General features: G+C 38.6%; 3 protein-coding genes and 1 long non-coding RNA gene across 5 annotated transcripts; 3 read left to right on the top strand and 1 right to left on the bottom strand.

Annotated features, from left to right (window-relative positions):
* LOC148801057 (uncharacterized) lies at nucleotides 1-2,167 on the top strand. The gene is made up of 2 exons (XR_016083766.1): nucleotides 1-1,263; nucleotides 1,507-2,167. It is a non-coding gene; the product is annotated as an uncharacterized LOC148801057 (long non-coding RNA).
* Nucleotides 2,168-12,360: 10,193 nt separating this feature from the next.
* Nucleotides 12,361-12,881, top strand: LOC104594508 (uncharacterized). Its single transcript, XM_010254814.3, has one exon. It carries the CDS (start codon nucleotides 12,465-12,467, stop codon nucleotides 12,696-12,698), a length of 234 nt encoding a protein of 77 aa, XP_010253116.1. The 5' UTR covers nucleotides 12,361-12,464; the 3' UTR covers nucleotides 12,699-12,881.
* Nucleotides 12,882-16,441: 3,560 nt separating this feature from the next.
* LOC104594503 (uncharacterized) lies at nucleotides 16,442-18,266 on the bottom strand. 2 transcript variants are annotated; one of them, XM_019197603.2, is made up of 5 exons: nucleotides 18,012-18,256; nucleotides 17,853-17,940; nucleotides 17,644-17,717; nucleotides 17,500-17,556; nucleotides 16,442-17,094 (listed from the first exon to the last, which is right to left on the bottom strand). In XM_019197603.2, the coding sequence occupies exons 1-5, from the start codon at nucleotides 18,117-18,119 to the stop codon at nucleotides 16,870-16,872; spliced, it is 552 nt and encodes a 183-aa protein (XP_019053148.1). In that variant the 5' UTR covers nucleotides 18,120-18,256; the 3' UTR covers nucleotides 16,442-16,869. The 2 variants fall into 2 exon arrangements, with proteins under 2 accessions (XP_019053148.1, XP_019053159.1); XM_019197614.2 differs by having other exon boundaries at nucleotides 16,953-17,385; nucleotides 18,012-18,266.
* A 1,886-nt stretch (nucleotides 18,267-20,152) lies between these two features.
* LOC104599101 (uncharacterized) lies at nucleotides 20,153-22,558 on the top strand. Its single transcript, XM_019200238.2, has one exon. The coding sequence runs from the start codon at nucleotides 20,998-21,000 to the stop codon at nucleotides 22,087-22,089; it is 1,092 nt and encodes a 363-aa protein (XP_019055783.1). The 5' UTR covers nucleotides 20,153-20,997; the 3' UTR covers nucleotides 22,090-22,558.
* The last annotated feature ends 4,797 nt before the right edge of the window (nucleotides 22,559-27,355 follow it).

Below are 27,355 nucleotides of genomic sequence, written 5' to 3'. Positions count from 1 at the left end.
TTCGGATATTATCGAATCGAATCAGGTCATATTCGAATTTAAATCCGATTAACTATTCGGTAAAATAAAATATCCGAATTTGACCAATTAAATATTCAAATTATCCAAATTCAATTCGATTATATGAATATCGAATTCGAAATAGGATTTTCAAATACCGATAACACCCTATATAGACTTTTGAGACATCCATATTGAAATCCATATAAATATAATGAGCGCATCCATAAAGTATGTATCAAATTCACATCGAATGTGCGTGATGATGTGATCACATGGTCAGAAAATCAACAACTCCTAACTACTCTTAATCAAGAAATTAAAACAACCATATACATTACTTAAACACATCAACCATAAAAAAAGGGAAAAGGGCGCAGTACCTAATAAATATGTTGAACAGTATGTATGTCTCATCTATACTTCTCCCCCATCGCCATTGCTGACTTCTTCTGAAGCTTTTACAAAATGAAGCATCTCTAGACTGCTGTTGTAGTTGGCAAGTCCTTGATCAGCTAACGAATTACACCGAGAATATGATCACTTTGAAGTAAACCCAGCAAAAGGAGGTTTAGAATCAAGATCGCAGAGCTTCTCAGAGTGGTTGCAGAGGAGGAATTTGGTGGGGAAGGGCGTGTGAAATAAAATGGAAAATAAGGTAAAATTGGGTCAGGAGGGGGAGGAGCGTAGTAATTCCCGTAGGGGGTTCCAGTAGCAGTAGGTGGAGGATAGATCCCAGTTGGGGGTGGGTAATAGACGGAGCCTCCAGACGGTGGCGATTGAGTTGTCGGTGGTGGCTGGTAATTCGTGTTGGTGGAAGGGGAGGTAGTGGTGGATGGGGGTAAAGGGGGTGGAAGACAAGGATAGGGACATACATAGGGAGAAGGAGGCGAATTGTTCGGAATTTGATCGGAAATTGTTGTCTCCAGCATTGCCGTCCCCGGAAGCTTCATTACAACGGCTACCAAAAAGAGGGCAGCTACCAACTGCCTGAACTTGCCGGCCATGATATAAGACGTGGCCGGAAGATGGTGATGATAGAGAAGATGAAACAAAAGTGTGAAAGCCTTTCACCTGAGAGAGAGGGAGAGAGAGAGAGAAGGAGAGAGAGAGAGAGAGAGAGAGAGGAAATGGGGGAGTGACTTTTGAGATGACTTTTTTGAGCGTTTGTCATGCACTCCACAACACCAATCTATCTTTTGAAAGCAACGTCCAGTCGACTGCACCAAGCGGGGGGGTGTCATCTGTCAATCCACCAAAAAGGTATTCTTTCCATTTTTTTTTTATTTTAATGGGATTGATTAGGGCACATTCCATCTTTTATAAACTGAGCACATCCATGAGAATGAGAAACACTGTTGGTTGTGGTTCACATGTGCGATGGAAAATCGAAAATGCAGGGATCTATCAAAAACGAGATGTGCTCAACTCGTGCTCAACTCACTCCTTTCTTCCTTGTATTATTTATATTTTTTCACAACACACTGACACAGTATTGTATGGTAGAGAGTAGAGAGAGTGTAGAGACCACTGTACGTGTAGCGGTGTAAGCAACTCAACTTAACGAAATAGGGAGAAGTGGAACGTGGAGACTGGAGAGGGCATTAAGGCCCATAGGTTTGTGGGCTTCTCATTGAATAGTGGGCTGTAGCTGATGACAATTACAATGGGCTGACCAGGAAATTTTAACCTTCAAGCAAGAGTTGGATTCGTTAGAATGTGGAGATGAGCATGTTATTAGCATTAGGGCATGATTTGGTGCGGATCTATACATGATCCAGGCAAATCCAGATCCGCATTTGGATGTGGAAAATGGACCCACATGGGCAATTGGGCATAAACATAATTCAAGCTTGAAAATATGTTTATTTTTTTCAAGGAATGTGATTAGAGCAACCTTCCAATTAAGGGTAGTAGTGAAAGACAAGATTACCCTCCCAAGCTTCTTTTTTGTGAGGATTGATCAGGGACATTTTCGTACTCTCACTACATTTATAAAAAAAGGGTGGGTGCCCTAAATTAAAAGTGGGTATTTTATGAGCATGCCCATTCACCAAACAAAAGTTAGAGAGTTTTTTTAATCTTTTTCTTTGGTGGTTGTCAGCACTTGTAAATTTATTTAGACAAATAAAATTTAAAAAGGTAGAAATCCATATGATTATCATAACTATGGACAGAGACATGCCAACGTTCATTAAAAAGCTTTCTGATAATCTGACATAAGTTCTTGGCTGATTCAGTGGAACCATTTGTTTGAAGACTGAAAAGGACAAAATTACCCATGCAAGGTGATAAAACCTTCAGTCACAGAGCATGTGCAAAATTGGTATTAAAGATTGTAGTTGAAGAGTCTATTTGTTTTGCTGACTTTTGACGTTTGAGAGAGAGAGAGAGAGAGAGAGGGCTCCAGGCGTGAGAGAGAAAAAGGCAACCACAATAATTTAATGTTGAAAAAAAAACAAGGCTATAGCTCTCTCCAATTGCCATCACTGCCTTCTTTCACTCTAAGCCTTCTTGATTGGAAAGGTTGCTAAGATTGGCGCCGTGGAAGATGGCTGGTTGCCTTTGTTGGTTTTGGGTGGAGTTCTCCGGATAGAAATTAAATAATTAATCGGAGGGTAATTAGGAGGAGCTTCTGGGTGGACCAGATTGATCAACACTCAACAGGGATAATGAATTCAGAATTCCTTGGTATGTGAGGAAATCAAATTCTATGGAGATGATAATATTTCCCCGTTAATTGAAGACCCCGTGACTTGCACGATAGCCTAATAGCCTCTACTGGTCGGTCTAGCCCCATGATTTGATGAGCCGAGGTACCGCATCCGTCAGAGGTGGAAGGGACGGGGCCCGGTTGAGCTCCACTTCCACTTCCACTTGTGCAGTGGAGTGGGTCAAATCAGGTTACTTTATCAAGTTTGGAGTTAGGGGGGTGAAACCAAACGATGCCTAAGATGCCGTCTGGGCCTTTACTTCTTGTATATATATAACAGTCAACAGGACCCAGGATGGTGAATAATTAAAAATCAACAGAATTAAACCTCGAAAGATCCTATTAATACAAAATTTCCTAGATCATACTTGAACCTTGTGGTGTTTGTTTTGTGTTATATCTAGTCAATCACGGCTAGCTGCTGCTCTTTCCTGTTCAAATAATAAAAAAAAAAAAAAAAATCAGCCTAATCAGCTAATAACCAGTCACAGGACGGTTCTGATGCTTTGAGTTTGGGTCTCCTGCCCACAAGAGCCCTACCCACACAACACATCATTATAACGGTACATTGAGAATATCTCTTTATTTACATATTATCATTCATGGACAGATATTTCCAATGTACAACTGTAGTATCGGGTGCATAGGTGTGAATAGGGTTCTGGTGGGCGGAAATATCAATTGCGGATGCCTACTGGTTTGATTAGAGTTGCCAATGATATCCATTTGTCTAAATTCAAATTCATCCTATTAAGACGGGGCATTCCTAATTCGATTTATTTATAATTGCATCAAATATGAATCCACCTCTGATTAAATCCTATTCCATTCAATTTAAATTTTATGCTCATATATACTCAAAATTTATATTGTACCTATTCATAAAATTGGTCCACATGCTATAATTTTACTAAATTTTCACAGGTCTAAGTTTTATACATGCTATCTTTTATCCATTTTATTAATTATATGATATTTCAGTCATTTTATTCGATATTTCATTGCAAGTTGAATCTGATTCGAATTCCAATATAAATAAATCAAATTTAGATCTACTTTATCAATCTCAAACAGATTTAGTGTTGAGATAAATGGGGTGTGGAAAGATAAAAAGAATGCTCGTTCACAAGAATAGAATTAGAAATCAACTGTCTCCAGTCACCGTTATCCTCATATAAGATGTGTGACTAACAAAACATCACGTGTGAAAAGAGACAAATATATAACCCTTGACATTGGACTACAACAGTAAGGGAGTTGGAGCCAAATTGGCATTTCGTATGTATGATAAACAGTAATTCTTTAGGTTTAGTTTGTAAAGAATACAAATATAAATATAAATATGTATAACATAAATACATACAAAATATAAAATTTTGCACTTTACATATTTGTGTATTCATACTCCTTCCAAAGTGAGTCTTAGTGAACACAATTTTCATCTCTATAGGTTTGAACTGGGAAGGCGCTATGTGGATTATTTTAGTAGCTATCAATTTAAAGGTCCAATTACTAATAATTAAGTTGTCAAAGTCAAGTGTGTAGTTTCTTCACCTTCCCACCCAGTGTCGGTGGAATACTTTCAAATTCCTCTGTTTAAAATTAAAGTTTCTCCTTTTTTTTTTTTCTCTTTGATAATCAATTTCTCACTTTTTTGAACATGCGCATGTTTGGTTTATAACCATACAAAATAGATTTTATTTTCCTTTTTTCTTCTTTTTTTCTTTAGAGAGAGAGAGAGAGGAATACTGTCCCATTGTAATAGAATCTTTCCTCAATAACCATGAATTGTATTTACTGTTGGGACAAGGTTATCCCCATCCCCGTGGGGATCTTCACTCCCTTTAATTGTTTTTTATGTTAATTATTTTGTTTTTATTTTTATTTCATTTAAAATTTAAAAATAAAATAATTAAAATTTATAATCTTATTAAAAGAGATAAAAAAATCTTTATTTTTGTGAGAAAAAATCATTTTCATCCATGCCCCATTCAAAATAAATTCCCATAAAAATAGAAAAAAATTTTATCTCTAAAATGGTCATAGCTGTGGCTTGGGATCAATTCCCGCCACCTTTACATAGGTTGGAGGGTCATGAGACGGGCCATCCATGAAGCCAAAAAAAAAAGAAAGTGCCATAAAATTGGTGAAAATTAATTGAACAGATAGCTCAGTTTTAGAGAGGCCCATATCAATAATCCATGACCGTTATTCCATGTTTTTTTATTTTTTTTATTTTTTCATATCGTATTCTTCTAAGAAATATAGAATATCAGACGACCATAATAGTCGTAGTACAATGCTTGGCCTTGACCAGGGGTGTCTGATCCAATTGATCTATGCCCTACATTTCACACGCACATCCTATCAAGATGTTCCCAATGCAAGGTGGATATGACTGTAAGGCGCCCATGTATAACGAGCAGATCGTGCAATACACCAATAGGACGATAGAACAACCTAGTAAAGTACAGGGGTTTCTGATCCAATTGATCTATGAGCCAAGAGTTGGATGGGCCCAACTTCTCCAGGTGGACGGTGGACCAAATTCATTCCTTGGCCATTCTGACGGTCTCCCACTACCCATTACTACACCATACCACTTCTTTTATTCAGTTAATGTGAGCTGGTGATTAATATTACGTAAAGATAAGAAAAGAGCCATATTTTGCCACTTGGTGTAATCTGTCTACGTTGGATAGCGGTCTAGTACTAGTTTAATACCAGAGTGGGAACCACATTTGTTTAATACTTTAATTGGTATCCAGTCGTCTTAACGCAATTATTAATTCCTTATTCCATTGAATACATCAAATAATCCATCCTTTACCAAGAGAGGCTGTGATTGATTTCCATCTGGCAACCTCATTACATACTCTCGTCCTTTTCTTTATAATAAATAATTACTACTATTATAATTATTATGAAAAGGATTAGACCTACATTTGAGTATTTAACTGGATGGAGGGTCTCACACTCATTCAAGGCATCTCTCATTCTAACGATTGTCTTGGATTCACTAACCACATGAAAGACATCTTATTTTTCTTCCTCACCAGTCACCAACAACTAAACATTCTGCTTAAGTTTAATAATATGACCCTTAAGAAAGAAAATATGATATATGTAAGACATAAGTAACCATATGGTGGACCTTCCATATACTTGTTGTTGAGGGGGATTGTAGTCCAAAAATCCCAAATTTTTTAAATTCAGCTCATCTCTTCATTCACCTGAGTTTTATAATTATAAGTAAATTCTTTTCTTTTTTTCCCTAAAAGAAACTTTTATAAATCTTGTATAGGTTTTCAGAAAAAAAAAAAAAAAAAATTGTTCATAGAATCAAACAAAGCAAATAAGAAATCCATCAGATTGCGATAAGCCAATAACCAATCCAAACTTAATGGTTTTCATCTTTCATTTTCCTTTATTTTGAAACTACAAGGATTAAGGATTGGTTACAGAAAGAAAAAAAAAAAAAAAAAAAGAAATTTGGGGGAGGAGAGTTCTAAATAACTATAAAACAAAATACAGAAAACATAGAACTTTTACCAAATTAACAATTGAGAAAAAAAAAAGAGAAGGAAAAAGAAAAACAATTGAGTACTGAAAGAAAGGATCAACCTACAGATCAGAACCCTTCAAACACAATCCTCCCAAGACCCAAACTTGAAAGTGGCTCTTACGGTCTTCAAAGCGCTATGAAGCCTATTAACCAACACCCGACCAAAACCAACGACCCAACAACAGAGCTCCGGCTGGCACCTGAAAAATAAAGGTCGGCAGGATACAAAGTCCCCGGCGGACCCGTTGTGTATATAAACGAAGAAGGCGGTGGTGGAGGGCAGTTATTGCTGCTTGGCTTCTTCGGTGGCGGAGGTGGCGGGGGATGCTGGTTACATGGATTCTCGCAAGACGTGCAGGAGGTACACTTGACTCCGGAGTCAGGTGCCTGAGGCAGCGTGGTCTGATCCAGCTTCTCCGAAGTGGAGCCAGTGGTCGGAGTTGTGATCAGAACGATCATAAGAATTGCCAGCAGCAGTATTCCAGTTCCAGGAACCGATCGACGTACCGGCCACGGCATCTTCAGAGTTCAGATGAAAGGGACGGAGTACTTCTGGGTCTTGTTGGGGGTAATTTAGATCCGATGAATTGTCAGCTTGAAGAAGAAGGAAGAAAGAAAGTAGTTAAATTATAGGTCTCGAGTGTGTTGACTCTTTGAGCACTGTAGGCTACGTTTTGTGCTGTGAATTGCGTGTAATGCATGGAAACTGTAAAAAAGCCTTTTAGCTTTTGCTTGGAGTTGGAGTGTGGACTGGAGAAGGTAAAATGGGCGGAAGCGGGTAAGGCTTTTCGTTAATGGGCTTTTCCCAAAAGCGAATTAGCAAGTTCATGTGCTCGACCCATTGAACGTGTGTATGGCGGTCCCTCTGGCTTCCTTTTCAAGGCTTTTGTCCTTTTTTATTTTCTAACCACGGCTCCTTGTTTGGGTTCGGATTTGTATATTTGTTGAATTGGAACCTTTTAATTGAATGCTCACCGTCCCTTGGACATATGGAGCATTAATCTTAGTACTCAGAAATTAGAATTGGAAAATTTACCAAAAAGAAAAGTTGTAGATAAGGAGGAGTTGTATGAGAGAGAGAGAGAGAGAGGTGTCCTTTTTGCTTTTCTTTTTCCTTTTTTTTTTTATCGGAAAATTCTCCATGATTAAATTGGGATAAATATCCAAACTTCTCACCTTTTCCGGTGAACTTTCTTTTTCAAAAATTCCCCACTTATGAAAAATAATAATAGAGCCTACCTTACGGACTCAGTTGATCCTAAATTCCTAATCCCTCCCTTATCATACGACTGAGACTTTTGTGTCAAATGGAAAAGTCCAAAGTTGCCCCAATAATTTACCAGCTGTCAGCTAGAGATAGACATAATTCTTCAAATATTTTAAATTTTATAATAAATAATTAATGGAAAAGCTTTTCAAATATGATAGTGTAAAATAAATTTAGTTTCCAAACAAAAGGTTCTATTTTTTCCTCGATAAAGTTAAACAAAACTTTTCAAATATAATTAACATTATGTTATAGTGCTAAGCATGTATACAAGTATTAACCAGGTATTCAGATTCAGGTTTTTTGGCTGTCTATGACTCAAGCCAAGTACCCACTTTACATATTACAGGTTATTGACAAAATGTATTAAATATGACTTTGATATTGTTTATCCAAAAATATATTAAAATTATTATTTTTGGAACTTGAACTTATGATTCTAAGTAAAAACTAAGCATGCCTACATTTAAAACAAATCGAATAAGTTGATATCGAATTGGATTGGGTCGATCCATGCATATTCAATCCAGTTATAAATTGATCAAATTCAGATCACTCTTAGGCAGATCACATTTAAATTCGGATAAATAGATATCATTTGTAGCCTTAGTTTATTTAAATGAATGCATTTTGTAAGTCTGTGTTTGTTTTGAAGGAAAAAGATAGGAAAACCTATACAAAGACCTTCAAACCAACGCAGCCCAAGTGAATTTTATGTTTCACATGTGTAATGGTTTTGACTAAGGTTACCTTACTCTTTAAGAGTGTTATTATTGTTGTTAAAATTAATTTTTCATGTAGAGGAAGCTCTGATAAATTTGAGAATGCATTCTATAAGGCTATGTTGGTTTGAAGGAAAACGTAGGGAAAGGTAGGGAGACCTATACAAGGTTTGTAAAAGTTTCCCTGCTTTTCCCTTCCTTTCCCTACTTTATCCTTCAAACCAAATACAGCCTAAGTGAATTGTATATTTTCCGTGAAATTGGTTTGAGATTTATTTAACTGTGAAAAAATGCAATTCCTAAGGCAAAAGTTGAGTTGCTTGGTTGAATAGAAAGGACGTTGCCACCGGTAATCCTTTACACCTTTTCAGTGGCTTTGACTAATCTTTCAGAAAGTGATTATATTCCACCTTATATATAGCTCAATGAAAATTAAAGTTATAAATCACAAAAAAAAAAAAAAAATCCTAGAACCAGTCACACCAGGTTGACCAACATAATTCGTAAAAGCCTATCCAAAATTGTGGGAAAAAAACAAATTAAATTAAATTAAATTGTCACTCAAGGCAAACGATTTATAAGAAAAACCATTATCCAATTAATCAGATTCCTGTAAAATCAAATCTTCTCAAGTTTTGGTTAGCAGAGGGGCAGTATTGTATTGGATGGATTCTTAATTTGGAGGTCTTGACTGCAATTAAAGGAGGCCTAAAGAGTTGCTGAATATTTCATATGGATATTGCATGGGTTAGAGGTTAGATGGGCATGTTGTAAACTTAATTTTTGAATTGGGTGTGATGGGCACTGAGTTTTCACAAGTCACACCTATCTTCGGTTCAAATGCAGGTGTGAATGTGGAATCCCATAAGCTTATCAATTAAGCTATTAAGGCGGTGCCCTTTATAGGCGGCTTGTAATGAAATCGAATTTCCTCGCTAAAGATCGATCTAACTTATAAAATTTCTTGGAGCTTTGCAAGTTTAATTCTTTTCTGATCCTAGTTAATTAACAACTCCAATTGCCAGAAAAGAAATATATATATATATATATCAGGAGGGAGGGAGAGAGACAAAGAGTCACATAAAGAACTAAAGAAGATCAAAATAAATGAGAAAAAACAAGATCGTTACACAAATATATCTTACAATTTACATGAAGAAATAAACAAACGCAGTGTATTAGATTCCCCAGACACCATTCGTCTCAAGAGTCTCAACTTCAACAATGCCCTTTATAGGCTCTAAATCGCCATAAAACCTAACAATACACATCCAACCAAGACAGGCATTCTTACACCAGACTTGTAGCCATTATCTGAAAAATATGGGTCGACTACGGGATACAGATTTGCAGACTGACCCGTTACATAAATGAATGGAGTTGGGGGTGGCGGAGAGCAGTAGTTTGTTGGTGGAGGCGAGGATGGTGGAGGGCAGTTTTGCGAGGAAGGGTTGTCCGGCGGCGGTGGTGGCGGTGGCGAGGGAGGTGGAGGAGGAGGATGCTGATTACATGAAACACATGAACATGTAGAGCACATAACAGAGCTGTCACCTAGCTTTTCTGAAACTGGGCCATTGATTGGAGTTGCCTCCACAACCACAATATAAATCATCAGAACCATAGCCAGTAGAAACCAATGACCCGATCGATTGGGTGAGTTAAACAGCATTCTTGTATTAGAAATGGCCTAGTTCTTGATCTTGTTGTTTGATGATGCAGAAATTAATGTTGGTTTGGACGTTGGAGAGAGAATTAAAGAAAGAGAAGGGTGGATTCCGAGAGGCTTAGAGAGTTGTGTATACGTCAGATTTGGTGCATTTGCAGTTTATAAACGTTGGCTGATCCGCCGGTGGTTAGAAAATTTGGTTTCTAAGGCAAGAACCATAGTAAGACCTGATTTCATGGAATTAAATTATTTTTCTCTATGGTTGTATGATGCTCTTCCATCCATGAGTTCCGCCATCTGTCGATCCATGTCCAACTGTCGGGGCTTACTTGCTTTTCTTTCCCAACAATACATGTCTATTCCTCCAAATACTTACCCAGTTTTATATTCAATAATTGAGTATTTGCATGTGCAAAAGAGAGAGAGAATATAACGGAGAAACTATTAACTAAGACCATGTTTGGTTCGTTGTTATGGGCTTGTTCCTTCCATTCTTTCTCATTCTAACTAATAATGGGTAAGAATTGGTTATATAATAACCTGTAACATGAAAAATAATTGTCCCATGTACCTCATTTTCATTCTTCAAATAATTGTGTGACCGCCGGCATAGATTTTTACCGGTGGATGGGTAAGACGTCATGAAAACTTATGCCGATAAAACTGTGCTGGCAGTCATATAGCACGATTAATTATATGATGTTTTACTATTTAATGACTTTCTTTGTAAATTACACTTGTTGAGAATGCCATGTCAGAAAAAATGGTGTTTGAGAAAACGGCCTTTTATTTGGCATCGTTTTTTTAAAAAAAAAATGTTGCTCCAAACCATGCTTTGAAAATTAGGAATAACCCGTTGCTACCAATGGTGCAATGATGTGGCATCAATGAGGCATCATCTTGGGTGTTGGATAATGTAAATCAATGCTCAAAATGGTTATACAGCAGTTGTACCAAACAAAACCAATGCTGTTTTCCTAGAAAACAGCCTATGTGGCAGCATCCATGCCAAATAAAAAAAGGAGCAATTTTCTGAGAAAAAAAAAACATTCTTTTGAAGCAACGACATCGATGCCAAACACCTACAGAAAAATTGGATTCGAATTCGGATATCTTATTCATACCGAATAGCTGATTGGATTCGAATTCGGATATAACCTGATTCGATTCGATAAGTATCCAAATTCGACCGATTATTTAATTCTTATATATAATATATAAAATTTTTAAAGGTTTTATATAATTTATATATAATAATTAAATTATATAATTTTTTTTATATATTTGTATACTTTATATAAATAAAATATTTATTAATTTTTAATATCGAATATTGCATGATGAGATTCGAATTCGATCCGTTTACGCCCCTAAAATGGACTAATTTTTGTAACACACATTTCTATGGGCGGGTTTGACATGATGCTGGAAGTTTCAATTGGGTCAATTAGCTGGCCAATCTGGATTCATCTGGACACTGGCCCCTTTTCTTGCTCATTTGTTTAACTTTAACCCCAATCAAAGCTCTAGACTTTTATTTTCGGGACTCTCTCTCTCTCTCTCAAATGTTTTGGACATATATATAAATAGGTATAGATTGCGTGTTGTCAATTTTTGCTGCGTGAAGAGTGGGATGCTGCTAATCCGAAGCACTTCACTGATCAAGGAAGGGAGAAACAAACTAAATATTAATATGTCTAATGTCTTCACTCTCCCACTATTTGACCGGAACCCAGATCTCCTGTAATCCTATAACTAATGATTTTTCTGTAGATTTAATAACTAATGATTTTACGGACCATCGATCAGTGTAGGCCCACAGAAAGGGTGATTGAACAAAATTTTACGGACTGGAACTACAACATGGGCCTTAATGGAACTAGCCAACCAGGCTCGCTTTTGACTGGACCGGAGGATGGGCCTAGCTAGACTGCCTGTTGCCACCAGAACTTGGAAAGAATTTAGCCATATTCAATAAGACTGGTTAATTATGGTTAATTGTTGAGATGTTGGATTTTTGGGAGAGCCATCAGCCATGTTTTCTAAGCCAATCCACCACCAAGGCGCGGCAAAGTCAAACACCTAAAAATATCGTAATTACTGCCCAGCTCTACTGTGCCTTAAATTTGTACTGGTTTCTCGCAATGGCAAGATGATAGAATTGATAATCACCAAGGATCTCTAAACTTGGGCCCCCCCAGGGCCCAGTCCAATTGCCACCGAGGGAACTCAAGAGTTAAGACAGGAAGGAAACTTACGTGTTTATATACTTTTCTGTCCCACAGACACGTTTATAACCTACACTGTCTTACGTGGACATGTGGCAAGTGCCATCTCTCCTATGAAAACCGACCTTTGAAATTGAAGGCGAAATGCATCATGCATGGCTGGCTATATAAGAGAAAGACCCCCCTAAAACTTGTTCGTCAATCAAGTCTCTTTGCCCTGTCAATCTCTTAACCGTCGGCACAAGCACCAGCTATTGTTCATCAGGACCATCACCTAGGGCCCAAAGCTAATTAATAGCAGTCATGACGACTGGGGTTGGAGTTCCAATATGCGTTCAGTGTGGCACCCGAAGCAACCCTTGCCGGTGCAAGGTGGTAGGACCGACGATGGGATTCTTGGCGTTTGCGGTTGCCGCGGCCGTGGAATGGCCGGTGGGAGCAGTGGTGTATATCTTCCGACACATGAAAGGTCGCCGTATCATGGCTCATCCTGCCACCGTTGTTTATCCATCGGTTTGCAGAGCATTTCCCATTTGAAAAAGTGGGGCGAAAGTAATTAGACTCTCTCTCACAGCCCCTTGTAGCTTATATATGTATGTATGTATGTATAGACGATGTTCATGTATATGAGACTCAGATCAGTAGCAGTGTTTGGTTTGTAGTTTGAATCAAAAGACGTACGAGAAATGAAATGAAAATCCCTTAAGAGTTTCGCTGCAAGGAACAGTTGCATATAAAACTCACCACCATGCAGTTGATCTTCCTCATTAATGACTGATCAGAAGGTCGTTTAATTATAAGCATTCCAGTGGCGCAATCGCTTCCATGCAATGCAATGATGTTTCTTGCAGTGACTGACTAAACTGATGAAGCAGCCATTTTTTTCCAGGAAGGTGGGCACGCTTGAATGCCCAGTAAGCGTACTTAGCCCAGAAAGTCAGAACCCATACCTAAATAGGCCTCCGCACACTTGCATAGATTCGTTGATCTCTCTCTCTCGAAAAACAGATAGTATGTGGGATTTCGACGATGAGCACGTAGAGAAGGTGGAGTATTATATCAAACAACCAGCATCAGAGGGATCAGTCAATTGAGAGACTGAACAAGCGCTTGATCTACAAAATCCGGTCCAAAAGAAATTTGTTTAATAATAGTCGGTTATAGTATGCTGATACGTTCTAATTTCTACACTTGGCAGTGTCAAATACTAGAAGAAAGCCTTTCTGTGAAGCTTTTGATTTGATCACGTTCCACGTATCAAGAACGGCAAGCATATGGCAATTCACTAACCAATTTATTTGGGCCTGGCTACGAAAACGATAAACAGAACCAGCATCGTGACCCAATTCAATTCTATTTGGGCCAACGACAATTTAAAGAAATTGGCCCATAACCCCTCCAGCCCTTGAACTAAAATTCGATCCTAAATCTCTAGTTTCTCGACTGTGATCAGCAATACACCTTACCGATTAAGCAAATTGGAACCTTTGGGTTGAGTCTAAGATTAACGCCCGTTCACTTTTTGTGAAGTAAGTTACTTTGGTAAAATCCACGTTTTTCTTTTTTATTTTTCAGGTAAATAATATAATTTTAGATGGCGTTTAATACTGAAATTCCATATCTAAAAAGTTAAAAAAATATATTTTTGAAAAGTTAAAAAAGACATTTTTGAAATCTGAAAAAAAAAATATTTATTGATTTTATTATTTTACCCTTAAAATATATTATTTGAAAGTGTTGAGTTCAATTTGCATCATCTCATAAAATATATTATAAGTTGTAGCAACGGTAGCGGGAAGGTACGGGAGAGAGAGAATGTGGTGGCACGAAGACAAGGGAGAGAGAGCGAGAGAAATAGAGAACCATTGCTAGAACCATTGCTACAAGTTACAGTGGTGATGGCGAGAAGATAAGGGAGAGGGAGGGAGAGAGAGAGAACCATTGTTGTAACTTGTAGTAACAGTAGCGGGAAGATAGGGGGAGAGAGAGAACTGCCGTTGCAAGTTACAATGGCAATGGCGGGAAGATAGGGGAGAGAGAGAGAACTGCCATTACTTGTTTAAGTCGCAAAGAGGGTTCAAAGAGAGCTCAACGGTGGTGGAACTTGCTTAGGTCGCAGAGATGGTTCGAATGACCTAATTTTCGAGTTATATAAGGAACAAACTATGTCATTAAATTTTTTTTGAGGATACTAATGTCTTTTACACACCTCTGTGTTACATCTGAGCGCATTAAGGACCTGCCCCACTTCTTACAAATTAAAATCTGAAATTACATTTCAGATCAATAATAAGAGGGCATACCAAACAAAGGTGGCATCTGAAAAGTAATGTTTTCAAATTTAGACGTCTAAAAAGTACGATTAAATAGCACCTTAATCAAAAAAATTTCATTATTAAAAGGGTTATTTTTGTCTTATCCAATTGTTGGCAGCTATCCTAATATGAGAAAAGTTAACTTTTCCATATAGGAGATGGGTATCACTCATAGGTTTCTTGGTTGATCAATCTCCTTCTTAAAATCCCAAAAATGAATACCCCTAGTAAATAGATATCATTAGTTTTTCTGTCAAATTCACAATCCCATTGACCAATTTAATAATCTTAATTGAGTTGAAGAATAATTGGGTGGAGTAGATTTCAAGGTTCAAACATGAAAGGATAGTGGCACTTGGCAGTTGCATGGTTATACTATGCTGTTATTTAAAAACTCAACTTTTCGTTTTACAGATTCATTTCGGCACTCTTTTAATTACATAATTAATTCATTATTAGTCAACAAAATAAGGATTAGTGGGTGGTGGGTGGTGGGTGGTGGGTGGTGACTCGATAATTAAAATAAATTATGAACGACCACCCGTACTAAGAGTGTAATGGCATCTTCCACGGTCTACGTTAGTTTTCCATTGCTGCTAGCACTATTATTTTCCTCGACGGCTCAACCTCTTCCATTCTCCCCAAATCCCCCAAAACCAGGTCTTAATGATTCAAATCCCTAGAAACATAAAATGGGAAATCTTCATTTAATTCCAATATCTAACTTTGGATAGGTCAATAGAAAAAGCCCCGGTAGATTGTGAATTGTTACAATGAATATATTGTTATTAAAATATTTGACGAAGGATTTATAGTCTGTTTAAGAAGAGAGGACACAGCTAGTCTGCTATACCGACCACCAAAACGTATTTAAAAGATGTAAAATATATTTTAATAATTTAAAAGAAAATAAAGGGTAAAAGGGTTCTCATGTATATTTAAGGCCCTATCCCTCATTTGAGGGAACGGCCATTCCCTATCCCTCGGGGAATAAAGGTTTGGATCGAAATTCTATTTCCATTCCTGTTGAGAGAATGGCCAGGGAACCCCTCAGGAATAAAAGTTTGGAATTAGAATTCTATTTCCATTCCTGCTAGATTGATATTGTCTTCTATTCCTGTTGATTTCAATTCTCATTCCTATTTCTGTTTGAACGAAACAAACTATGCGAATATACTATTCTAATTTCGATTCCAGAGAATTTTGATTCCGATTCCAATTACAAACCAAACGGAGAAAAATTGAATATATGTTTAAATCTTTTACCCTCTTTTCTTAAATCTTAAATCTATGTATTTCTCTCAAGTTTCTTTCAACAAAATTTGTCTTAAAAACAACTTGATGAGGTTGATAATTTTTGCCGACTTATTCAAAATAAATAATCATATATGTGAAAATATAAAAAAAAAGTGTGGCCTCACAATGGGAACAACCCAAGCATTGCACCAAGGCCCACCCTCATTCAATTAGCATGAAAATACCATATATAAATGGATCGGACAAATAAGAATAGGAAAAACACTACCTTAAATGATTATTATTATTATTATTATTATTATTATTATTATTATTATTATTATTATTATATGATCAACCCATTTAACCCCAAGAATCGAACTGCTGATCCATTCGACCATGATTTTTAAAATCAGACTGGACCAGACGGTCGGACCAAAAAAACCATCACCTGCTTGGTAACGTTTTTCCCCCAAACCGCTTTTTCTCCAAAACTATTAATTTTAATCAAGAAACCGCTGAACCGGCCAATTAACCATTCAAACCATTCGAATGGTTTTGACTGTTTTTCAACTTTTTAACATTTTTTTTTATCGGACGGGCCAACTGTTCGGACTATTCAAACTGGTAACCGGACCCTGACCGATTCAGTCACCGGGTCGGTTTTAAAAACCATGCATTCGACTCGCTATTCCATTTTGTTGCCCCATGAAAAAAAAAAAAAGAATATACAAATAACAAGTGTAATATTTTATGAAACAAAGCTCAGACCCTAGCTAACCCTCCCATTACTTGGGGTTGGGGTTGGAGGTAATTAATTGGTTGGAGTTGACCCGGCCCAAATTTAAACCCTTTCCCCCTTTGAGTTGTGGTATCAAATTAATTAAATAATTCATGGATGCACAGCAGTTGTGCGTGCATCCATCATCCATCTCAGCTCATGCACACATTGTCATTGCACTCGAATAAACAAAATCAACAGAGCAGAGGGTCTTCATCTCCTTCTTCCAACTGCAACCTCTCAAATCGCTTTTATTTGTGTTGTTTCTTATCAAAACAACGAATTTTCTGTGCCTGAGAATCAATCAAAGAGCTGCGCATATATATATAATCAGGGAGATGGAGATGGAGTAGTCAATTGCAACAGCCGGTTCTTCCTAACAATTCCAGCTCTGAACCGTGCAAGTGGGGGAGAGAAGGTGTGTCGTGTCCAGCGTCGTCGGACTCGCTGATGATTCCCATCTGGCCCTCTTTGAGCTCCTCCTTGAGGCTGCAGCTCCATCTAACAACCACACACCACCAGCACTCTCCATCTTCAACTCCAGCCCTTGTGACATTTCCACTAACATCTCCTGTAGTTCCTCCAAGCTGTATTTCTTCTCCTGCATCCACCCATTTATGATATATGCACCCAAAGAATACGTTAGTCCTCCAATCCTGCTTTCTATCTCTAACATGAGCCGGGGAGACACACACATCTCACATCTGCCAAACACTTACAGGAGATGGTGGCTTTTCATGAAACTTCGAGACTCTGACAAGATATTTTAGAGAGAGAGAGAGAGAGAGTACACGCGCATACGAATAGCCATTTGGATTCTAATCCTCCAAAGAGAAAATATCTTCGGCGCGCGAGTGGGTTCTAGAAATTGTAGCACCCACAAATCCAAAATCTATGAGATGATCAAACGGTCAATTTTGTCTTTCATGAAATGGTGGGACCAGAACTACAGTAGAAACGAAATTAAAACATGAACAGCAGGGCAAATGGGCAAGGGCAATAATACCTGTTTCTTCACATCGTTCATGAGAGATATCATCTCCTGCATGAAATCTGCGAAGCCCTGGAAGCAAGCACAAGAAGATCAATTCGTTACAAACCTCAAACCATTTCTATGATCCCACCACTATATCAAATATGAAATACCCACCTCGTCATTCGTTTCATCGTCCGGGTCATACAGACCGACATCATACAGTGTTCTCTTCCCCTGATCCGATAACACTGCACTCTCGTGAACAGGGTACCCAGCAGCTCAGTCAATAGAAGGGCAGAAAACAAAACCAAGAGCAGCAGAAGAGAGGGAAGAATTTTCCAAGGATAATTTAGATCAAGGAAAACTGAAAACGAGTAACCCACCCGAATAAGCCTCCTGGATTTGCTGGAATTTACTCTTGGCTTTCTCTAAGAGCGACGGAGTTTTCGTCCATTTGTCTGGATGCCATTGCTGCAAACACACACACAACTCTCTGTCAATATTGCATTTGAGAGAGAGAGAGAGAGAGAGAGAGAGAGTACCATCGCGAGCTTCCTGTAAGCATTGCGTATCTCGGAAGCGGAGGAATTCTGATCTACACCAAGGATGGTGTAGTAAGATGGAGATGATCGATGGGAGTCCACCTCCATGACTCACAATTACAAGCGGTCCAACCCAATGAACGAAACGAGATCATAAAGAGAAGGCTAAGGAATTGATTCGGTAGTGACCCAGGACATATATCAAGGAAGATCTTTATCAACGACAACGAAATACGAAAAGGATGTCAAGTTGTGAACAGGGTTGGGATATATAAAGGAAAGTTGATCATGGGCCGTTGGCTATGCGCCTATGTCTATCTGAATTGGTAAAATGGTATCCCGCGGGAAAAAATATCTGGACCTTCCTGAACATTCCTGAACGTTTCAACACACGTGGCGGTATGCGTGGCAGATTCTGGCGGTAGATGTTTTTCATGGATGATTCCGGCTTCTGCCTATATACTTTTCTGTTTGAGTTGCACGTGCCACCTTGTGTGAGCAGATCATACAATTTTCGGAAAAATACGGACAAGTTCAATGCAGATTTTGATTTCTTATAAACATTGAAAACATCAACAATCCACGCTGAATACACCAACGCCGGCTCGTGAATTGCCATTAATTTCGAACTGAAGCCTATCCAACAGTACTTTAAGTTTTATAAATTCTGATTATTGGCTGAACCGTCATTCTCCTAACAATTTTTAACTACACAGTTTTGGTAAAAGTTATGTGTTTAACGGACTGATTCATCTTAGCGTCAATTATTTATAATTGGGTAAATTGATGAAATCTTTCTTGAACCTTCTGAACGTTTTTTAAACCGGTTCTCAAGTTTGGTAATTGCAAATTTGCACTCACCTCCTCTTAATTTCTGACCAGTTATAAGTAAGTAATACCCATTGTTATTGATGATAAGTTGTTGGCGGACAGCTTAAACGTCGGATTAGGTAACTCGCTTGGTTGAGCTATAAATAATATAAATAATAGGAGAAAATATTAGAGTATTCGGGGTGTTTTATTTGGTGTGGGTACTCACATTCCTTTATATAGGCATCGGTTGGCATGAGTTTCATGCACGACATCCAAGATCTTTGGAAGGACATGATTTATTGGTCTGAAGTCCTCAGAGGTAGTTTTGCATGTAGAATAGGTTTTTGTGTCTTATCTAGTTTCCTCCAAAACGATTAGTGTGGGAGTTGACTTCTGGAGGACTCAGGAGTGATTAGACGCATGCAAAGGAGGTCGACGAATACGTCTCATAGGCCACCACCTGGACCTCAATTAAGTTGGTAAGTCCTTCGGGGGAGGTCGCTCCTCACGCTGAGGTCCCTTGGACCGGTATTGACAAGGTGCCACAATCAATCTTGGGCAAGGTGTTGTTAACCACTCTTCTAACGTGCCTAAACAGTATATGAGGTGCTTGGACTGGTTCCATGGTGTGCCTTTTTGACTTAGTGAGATCCGCAATTGTTCGTGTGGCGTTGAGGTGTCAAGCAACAGTCTTATTATGTCACGTGTCACGATGTCATTGAAGTTATAAAGTTAGAATTTCATAAATAGAGACTCAAAAATGTTCAAAATAACCATGCAATTACTATTGAGGTTGGTCCCTATAGAAAAATAATAACAATAAATAAAAAATTTAAAATTATAACGAGTGATTGATATGAAAGGTAAATTTAGAAAATAAATCAACTTCATAAAAAATATTAAAAGGGTTTGAAGTAGTGATTCATATGAAAAGAAATGTTGAAAAACAAACACTTTTATTAAAAATAACTGTATGAGTATTTTAGACATTTTAATGCCTCCTTTTAGAAGATTCTACTAAAGGGGATATTCTTGTAATTATATTAAAAAGTTTAAGAAAGTAATAATAATTACAAAATTTTAGGGAGATTTTTTATAATTATCAAATCATAAATTGATATCTCCGGACTCAAAAAAAATACAAATCAACCTTTAGGTTTTAATTGAGACATGTGTGACTGTAATTCATGACAGGTAGAGAGTGGATAGGAAAAGTGAATAATTCGTCTATAAAAATATCGGTGAAATAATATGAAGCCCGATACTGCAGCAGTAGTGTAAACACTGTGAACTGTTCATGGGCCTTGCCCGAAGTCAGCCTGTGAACAGGCCCAATGGGAACTGAAATTCATTGGGAACAATGCTAGCAATCCAAGTAGAGGTGAATCTTATAAAAGCAAAAATTATGCAAATACCCTTAGAACACATTGCACATGTGTGTTAATTGAAAGAGAGGTATTCTCCATGTGCGGTTGGATGAACCAATCTTGCATTCAGTAAATCCGGTCTCATCTAACTGTTTGGAGAATGACTAGTGAGTGGTGGTATTGCGTTAACCATTTCAACCTAACAAACAGAAAGCTGTGAATTGTTTGCAATGATTTGGGAGAGGTTTATGGTAGAATAATTCCTAGTTCAAAATCCCTAGTGTCTTTCTGCCAAGCCTTAATGAGTCCAAATGAGGCCCAACAAATTCACAATCCCTACATATTATGCTGTCACTGGGTTGAGTGGCTCTATATGTAATTTGGGGTTTAATTTGCCAGGTGTCACCTGATCAATGCCTGAGAATCAACGTTAATTAGAGAAAATTGGTGGGTTGAGTGGCTCTACATGTGATCATACACAGTCCCTCAGGCTCAGTTTTCATCATTCTCTTGACTCCTTTTCTTCCTTGCCAAACAATCCATAGACCAAGGACTACGAATTTTCAGCCCAAACCAGTTTCTTGGCCAACAACAACAAATCCTTACAAAATTCAAACCCCAATTAGAGTTCCGTAATCGGAACGGATGAGAAAATCCTAATTTCCTTCCAACGATGGATTCGAATCATTTCTAGTTACCCACCCCATCTGTAATGATTCAAATCTAATGGACATCTCTTTTACCAAAAAAAAAAAATCTAATGGATATGAGGAGCAGTCTCACATGATTACGATGTCAATTGAAATATGAAATACTTCCTCCGAGGGCTTTTATATATCCCCAACCTCAACCATCAGCTCCAACAACAGCGAACGAAGTCGTTAAAAATCATGTCTTCCGGTTCATCCAAGACATCCTTCTTCTTATTCGTCTTCATAATTGCAGCAGCCTGCTCTGTCCACGCCGGAAAACGACATATCATCAATTTCCGATCGCCGAATCTCTTCCCTGAAGGTGTCGCATGGGATCCAGCCGCCCAACACTTCGTTGTCGGCTCCATGCATCACCGCTCCATCATCGCCGTCTCCGACGCCGGCGTCGTTGAATCCCTAATCTCAGACCCCGAGCTTCCCCCTAACGTCACAATCCTTGGCCTAACTGTAGACTCTGTCAACCGCCGTCTTCTCGCCGTTATCAACGCCATGGAACCTCTCCCCAACTACAACGCTCTTGCTGCCTACGACCTCCGCTCCCGCAAACGTATCTTTCTCGCACCCCTAACTGACCCTGCCTCCTCCGACCGCCAGATCGCTAACGACGTCGCCGTCGATTATAAGGGCAACGCGTACATCACTAACGCTGCTGGAAACTTCATCTGGAAGGTCAGCGTAAACGGAGAACCGTCCATCTTCTCCAGATCCCCTCTTTTCACTTCTCAATACGTGGACCCCGATCAGCCCTACAGCTTCTGCGGCCTCAGTGGAATTGCTTACCTCAGCAAGGGTTATCTACTAGTAGTCCAGAGCAACACCGGAAAGATGTTCAAGGTGAACGCAAACGACGGGACAGCAAGGCTGGTGCTGCTGAGAAAGGACTTGACGTTGGCGGACGATATCGCCGTTAGAAGTGACGGCGTTGCGGTGGTGGTTTCACAGCATAAAGCATGGTTACTCAAGAGCGACGACAGCTGGGGTGAAGCTGGGGTTTATGACGAAATCGTCCTTGATACGGAGAGGTTCCCGACTTCGGTTGCAATTAGGGAGGGAGATAGGGCGTATGTGTTATATGGGCATGTAGACAAGGGCATTTCGGGGAAAGAGGAAAGGGAGAAATTCGGTATTGAAGAGCTGGAGTCGGCCAAGGAAAGTGAAGAGGAGGCGGTGTGGGTGTTTGTTTGATTGGGCTGGGCTTGGCTTATTTCATGTACTGGAGATTTCAGATGGGCCAACTTATTAAGAACATGAACAAGAAAACGAATTAAGGCTGCTAATGCTGATTGCTGAGCCCACAGCAAGCCACAGATTCGGATTTGTGGGCATATACAACTGCCCATCCTTGGGAGTTGGGACGGGCTTAGCTTTGCTCGATGAAAAGAGGATGGGGGATAGGTATGCGTAGGTCCTCTCATCAGGCCCATCCGATGTGAGAAAGGTCAGAGGGTCCCACTCCCACTTCGGCGATGTGCATCGTATGCTGTATGATTGCCGTGATGAAGATTAAAATGCTGTCGCTATCACGCTGCTATGGCTTGAATAGTGATGATGATTTCTAACTTATTAAGGGGGTGTTTTGCCAATATTGATGATTTTGTTTTTCAAAACACAGAAAACAATAAGAATAAATTGCCGCATCAGCGGGATTCTCTCATGTCTCCTTTCACTTGGGAATTAGGATTCACTCACTCCATAGTTTCCCTAACAGTCAGTTGTGAAAGCCAATTGCATGAAGGATGGATTCCTGCCTGGCAAACAATGGTAGTGTGTGGCTTTAATTCAAAAAACAGATGCACAGAAAGTGAGAAAATCCGAAGATTCCTGAGCTAAGCTCTGCCTAGACCTTTCAAATCCTCCTGCTATTTATAAGATAATTGCCAAGCAACATGAACAAAAACTGCCAAGAAGAATTCAGCAAGTTATGGTTGGAGCATGCACAACTCTGATCAACCAGAACAGCTCAATCATATTTTATTCTTTTGCCCCTTTATGTTCTTCTACAGCCCTTTAAAAAAAGGGCACCTCAGTACACGAGGCCGATGCAGGTCTGGCCTCTGGGGAGGTATAGATGTACACAGACTAGCTGAGCCAGAAAAATAGGTCCAGCTGATACCAAACAAAACCTGGAATACAGGTTGAAGCCAGGCATCACATCATCAATTAAATTAAGGCTATATTTGGTTTGAAGGAAAATGTAGGGAAAGCTATACAAGGTTTGCAAAGGTTTCCTTTTCTTTTCCTACTACTTTTTCCTTCAAACCAAACACAGTCTAAAAGTCTGCAGATCCAGATAGAAGATTGATAGCTAGCTAGAGTGCTAGGAACTGGCTTACAAGGATGGCAATGGCATGTCCCTATTACAGTGACATTTCAGGATCCATGTTCATAAGAGCTTGGCAAATGTTTTTGAGCCAGCTGCTAATCTAATCCTCCTCCTTTTCGACAAGATCATACTGGCAGAGAAAAAACCAGATGAACATAATGGAATAGTATTTTAATGTAGCCAACCATATATTGAGAGTTGGTACAAAGCTTTAATGATGTCTCTATTATAATGCATGAAAAAGGTTGTGAGGAAGAATGTAAAGTAAAAGGTGAGTATTCACCGTTGTTCTCAGAGAAGATGGCATCGATGCTTCAAGGTAGAAACTCTTTTGTAAAGCTATTTGGAGAGGTGAAGAGATCAAATCATGCAACCAGATGCTCCTGAAAACGAGAGGAACACTGGCCATTGGCAAGAGAAAAAATCAGACGAAATAGCTTCAGGGAAGGAGGTGGGGAAGGTGTAGCTCAGTTAATTAGCGCTCAAGACAAAGTATAGTGTCCAAGACACATCTGTACTTTAAGTCGTAACAAAAAATGATGTAAATTCCAGATACAGCTACTAAATACATATGTAGGGCGTTTGCATTGTTTGTTACTTCAGAATGGTTACTTCCACCAGAGGTGCTTTTGGACTGTCTTGGGGTTTTGGTGGCAGAGCTGTTCTCTTCAGTGGTGGTGGAGATTGTGCTCTCACTCTGTCCATTGAGCCTTTTGACTTTAATTAATGATCTAGCCTTCTCTTTTCGTTGTTGTAGCTCCACGAATCACTGTTGTCTCCCTTTAGCACTTAATTAGCACCTCTAGTCCCCTTCAAGGACCAAGCGTCCGATATTTAATTCTCTTGTTCTTTGGATTCTTTCCAGAACTGTTAAAATTTTAAGGAGCCTTAAGAGAGTCACCCTCTCCAATTGGGCCTAAGAATATAGTAGTAATAATCACAATCTCGTTCCTGAACACGCCCCCAATCCCAGAAGGCCCTGAATTCCTTAAATTACTACCACCAAAATTCAGTTTTATGAATCTAGAAGGGAGGGGGGTGGGGACCAAGAGGGCCTAGATTTCCTCTTACATTAGGCAGGGGTAGTTATTTTTTTCCACTTTCTCAATAAGTCTGCCATGGAAAATTCTGAGAATAGCTTCATAAATTTCAGCCAGAGAACTACTCTTAAAAGTGTATTAGTTCTAGTAAAATTTTCATGCTTTTTTCCTTGTCAGAAAAGATTCATAGGATTCTCTCTTCCCATATAGACCAGCTAACACACTGCCGCCTTAATGCTTCTCTACATAACCTTCCTTCTTTTCTTTGGCCATCTAAAGAAGGAAGGAATTGCTGCAGGTGAAGATTGCATATACCACCAAAGAAAAGCTTCAATATATATAGAGACATAGATACATTTAACATTCTTAGAGAAATAGGAGCATAAAGTTTGTGCTCAGAAACTTTACAATGGCATCGCTGTGTCATGAATTTGAAATCTGGAGTCGCAAACCAAAATGATTGCAGCTGATTTATAATATTACTGTCCCTGCATTGGAGAATAAAATTACTAAATATAGGTATTTCAACAAGACTGTGTGAAATTGAAGACCCTAATTTTAAATTCAGTGGTTACCACTTAATCCACCCCCTACATTATAAATAATGTATCCAATATCTAATCAGTATCATGATCATAGTTAGCCATCGGACTTATTTCTTATCTACGGACCTTTTTTGCTCAAGGCACTCTGTTAGGTGGGAATGTGGGATCCATCTGTAGCTACCTAATCTCTAAGAATTAAACACGTGGCAAATAATGGCCATGTAATTATGTCTTATATGGGCCCCAAGATACTCGTAATTGAAAATACAAAAATTACAACGGACCAAGGAAAGATATTGGTTGCTGAAATACAAGAAGAGTGGATTTAGGTCCATATAACAGTGTAATTTGATATCATCCTAAGTCATCTGGCAAAGTTAGAATTAGTTGGAAAGGAATCAGAAGATGGGATTGCTACTTGGCGGGTACTTGACAGCCTCTTTTTCTGGATAAAGCAATGATTGGTACTTGGCATGATTTGAGCGGACGCTACCAATGGTACATGGTCCATATCCATACATCATCTAAATCTAAATATATGACAAGTGGTGACAAGTGACAAGTTAACTGCATCAGACTGCTGGTAGTCTACACTCTACAGAATTTATTATACAATTTGAGAGGCAGTGGACTGAAGAGTGGAGATCTCAAGAGGATTAAACCTAACTGACTCGGGAGTTAAATCAGGTTGGTACTACTACTACTACTACCACCCGGCCCAAACATGGGACACTAGGCTTCCAACTACAGTGGTTTCAGGTATGATCATATAAGATAGATTAATTACATGCACTCAAGTATGTGCAAAAGCAGGGTCTTCGCTTAGAAGCCTCACCAATTTATTTCTTCAAACCCAAAACAAAGCAAAGGTATGAGAGCCAAGAATCAACCAGTATATATCTCTATGTCTAAAGCATTAATTAACTGCAATTTATTTAATACCAATTATATACCTAGCTAATATAAATGAATTTTTTTTACCAATTAGAGTATATATATGAACCAATCTTGTGTTTATTGATTTGAATCTTTCTTCCCTTCTAAGCCCTTTCTTTCTTCACAGTTCACACTTAGCAGCGGCTAATAATTGTAACCAGTGGGGTCGAATCAAGCCGGTAAAGTGTCAACACCAAGACAATGTTGTACGGCTAAATGAGGCTCCCTGACCGGAGATCGACCATCGGTGACTCTGGGGAAGATTCATTCAGCCTTCAAGTTCAAACTTCTTAAGCTAATAATACCTGAACTCTGAAAAGACCCAAGTGAGTCAGCATGCATGACTGGTCTAGCACTGTCCCTAAGAAAAATAAGACCTCTCCCATTCCTGTTATAAAGGGAAGTAGTGCTCGTTCAATTTTGCTCCAGACAATTAATGGTGGGTGTTCCGTAATTCATCATAGTAAGGCAGGACAATTGGCGTATCTCTCCTTTTCTCAATCCTGGATTTCTGGTTTCTTCTTAGATCTCTCGTCTCCTTTTCAACTCGATCGGTTTCCTTGTGTATATATATATATATATATATATATCCATGAAAATGGCAACGCCTCTTCTTCTAGACCTATCCATGCAGAAGTCTCCATTGTTGCCAGCAACAGCAACCTTCCTCTTCATCCTGGTGGCAGTCTTCTCGGCGATTTCCCTGTTAACATTTCTATGTGCCTCCCGCGGGAAGTCAAGATCGAGGAGAGAAGAAAGAGAGATCACTGTGTCTTCTAGTTCTAGCAGCAGTAAGAAGTTTGTATCGAATTTAAGCAACAATTTTACTGGTAAAGCTTTATCGATGACGAAGATCATTTCTTGGAGGAGAAAAGTAGAGAACGATGATGAGGATGATGGTAGTGATGAGGTGGCTATTTGGAAGAAGACAATCATGATTGGGGGACGTTGTCGTCCACTGGAGTTTTCTGGAAAAATTCTCTATGATTCTGAAGGAAATCTTCTGCCTGAATTACCACGTAAAAATAACAGCAATAATACTAAAACGTCTTTAGGAGAAAATCCTGATATCTTCTGTCAAGCTTGACGACTGATTTTTGTGGGTTGGCTATATCTCTATAAATTGGATTTATTTCTTCTTAAAATCTGATATAATTTGAGTGAGGTTTTTGGAAATATGAGATGATGTTAGTGATATTAGCTAGAAGGTTTTGGAAATGCTAAATTTAGCGTTTAATTTTTAACTAAATTCTCTAATAATCCAATGATTTCAGTTTTAAAGGTAAGTGATCGATGTTGCTTTTGGTTCAATTTAGGGTACAAATTGTTTTCTATGCAAATCGAATCTTGTGTTTTATTTATTGCAGTTTTCAGTTTAATTAATATCTAAAATAAGAAAAATCTAAACTGTTGTTACTATTAAGGGTTCGTCATTCTCTTCCAACCTGATGAAGAAGGGTAGAATGAACTTAGGCTTTGTTGGAATATTGACTACTGAGGTAGGAGTACTCCTATTAATTTCCTTGGAGTCTTAACCCAGTTATATACGTAGGTTCATGAACTTCCAAATAACAAGATGATGGTTTTGACAAATTAGATATGTGAAA

This window comes from Nelumbo nucifera, chromosome 3, assembly GCF_055504915.1.
Source record: "Nelumbo nucifera cultivar China Antique chromosome 3, China Antique-T2T, whole genome shotgun sequence".
In the NCBI taxonomy this organism is placed as follows: domain Eukaryota; kingdom Viridiplantae; phylum Streptophyta; class Magnoliopsida; order Proteales; family Nelumbonaceae; genus Nelumbo; species Nelumbo nucifera.
The sequence above is the reverse complement of the archived record's forward strand: the minus strand, read 5'-3'. Positions and strand labels throughout refer to the sequence as shown.

Coding starts and splice junctions, on each gene's coding strand:
- LOC104594508 (XM_010254814.3), top strand. CDS start 12,465: ATGACGACTGGGGTTGGAGTTCCAATATGCGTTCAGTGTGGCACCCGA.
- LOC104599101 (XM_019200238.2), top strand. CDS start 20,998: ATGAAATACTTCCTCCGAGGGCTTTTATATATCCCCAACCTCAACCAT.
- LOC104594503 (XM_019197603.2), bottom strand. CDS start 18,119: ATGGAGGTGGACTCCCATCGATCATCTCCATCTTACTACACCATCCTT. Junction 17,941..18,011: donor CTTACAGGAAGCTCGCGATG/GTACTCTCTCTC, acceptor GTGTGTTTGCAG/CAATGGCATCCAGACAAATG. Junction 17,718..17,852: donor AATCCAGGAGGCTTATTCGG/GTGGGTTACTCG, acceptor ACGAGAGTGCAG/TGTTATCGGATCAGGGGAAG.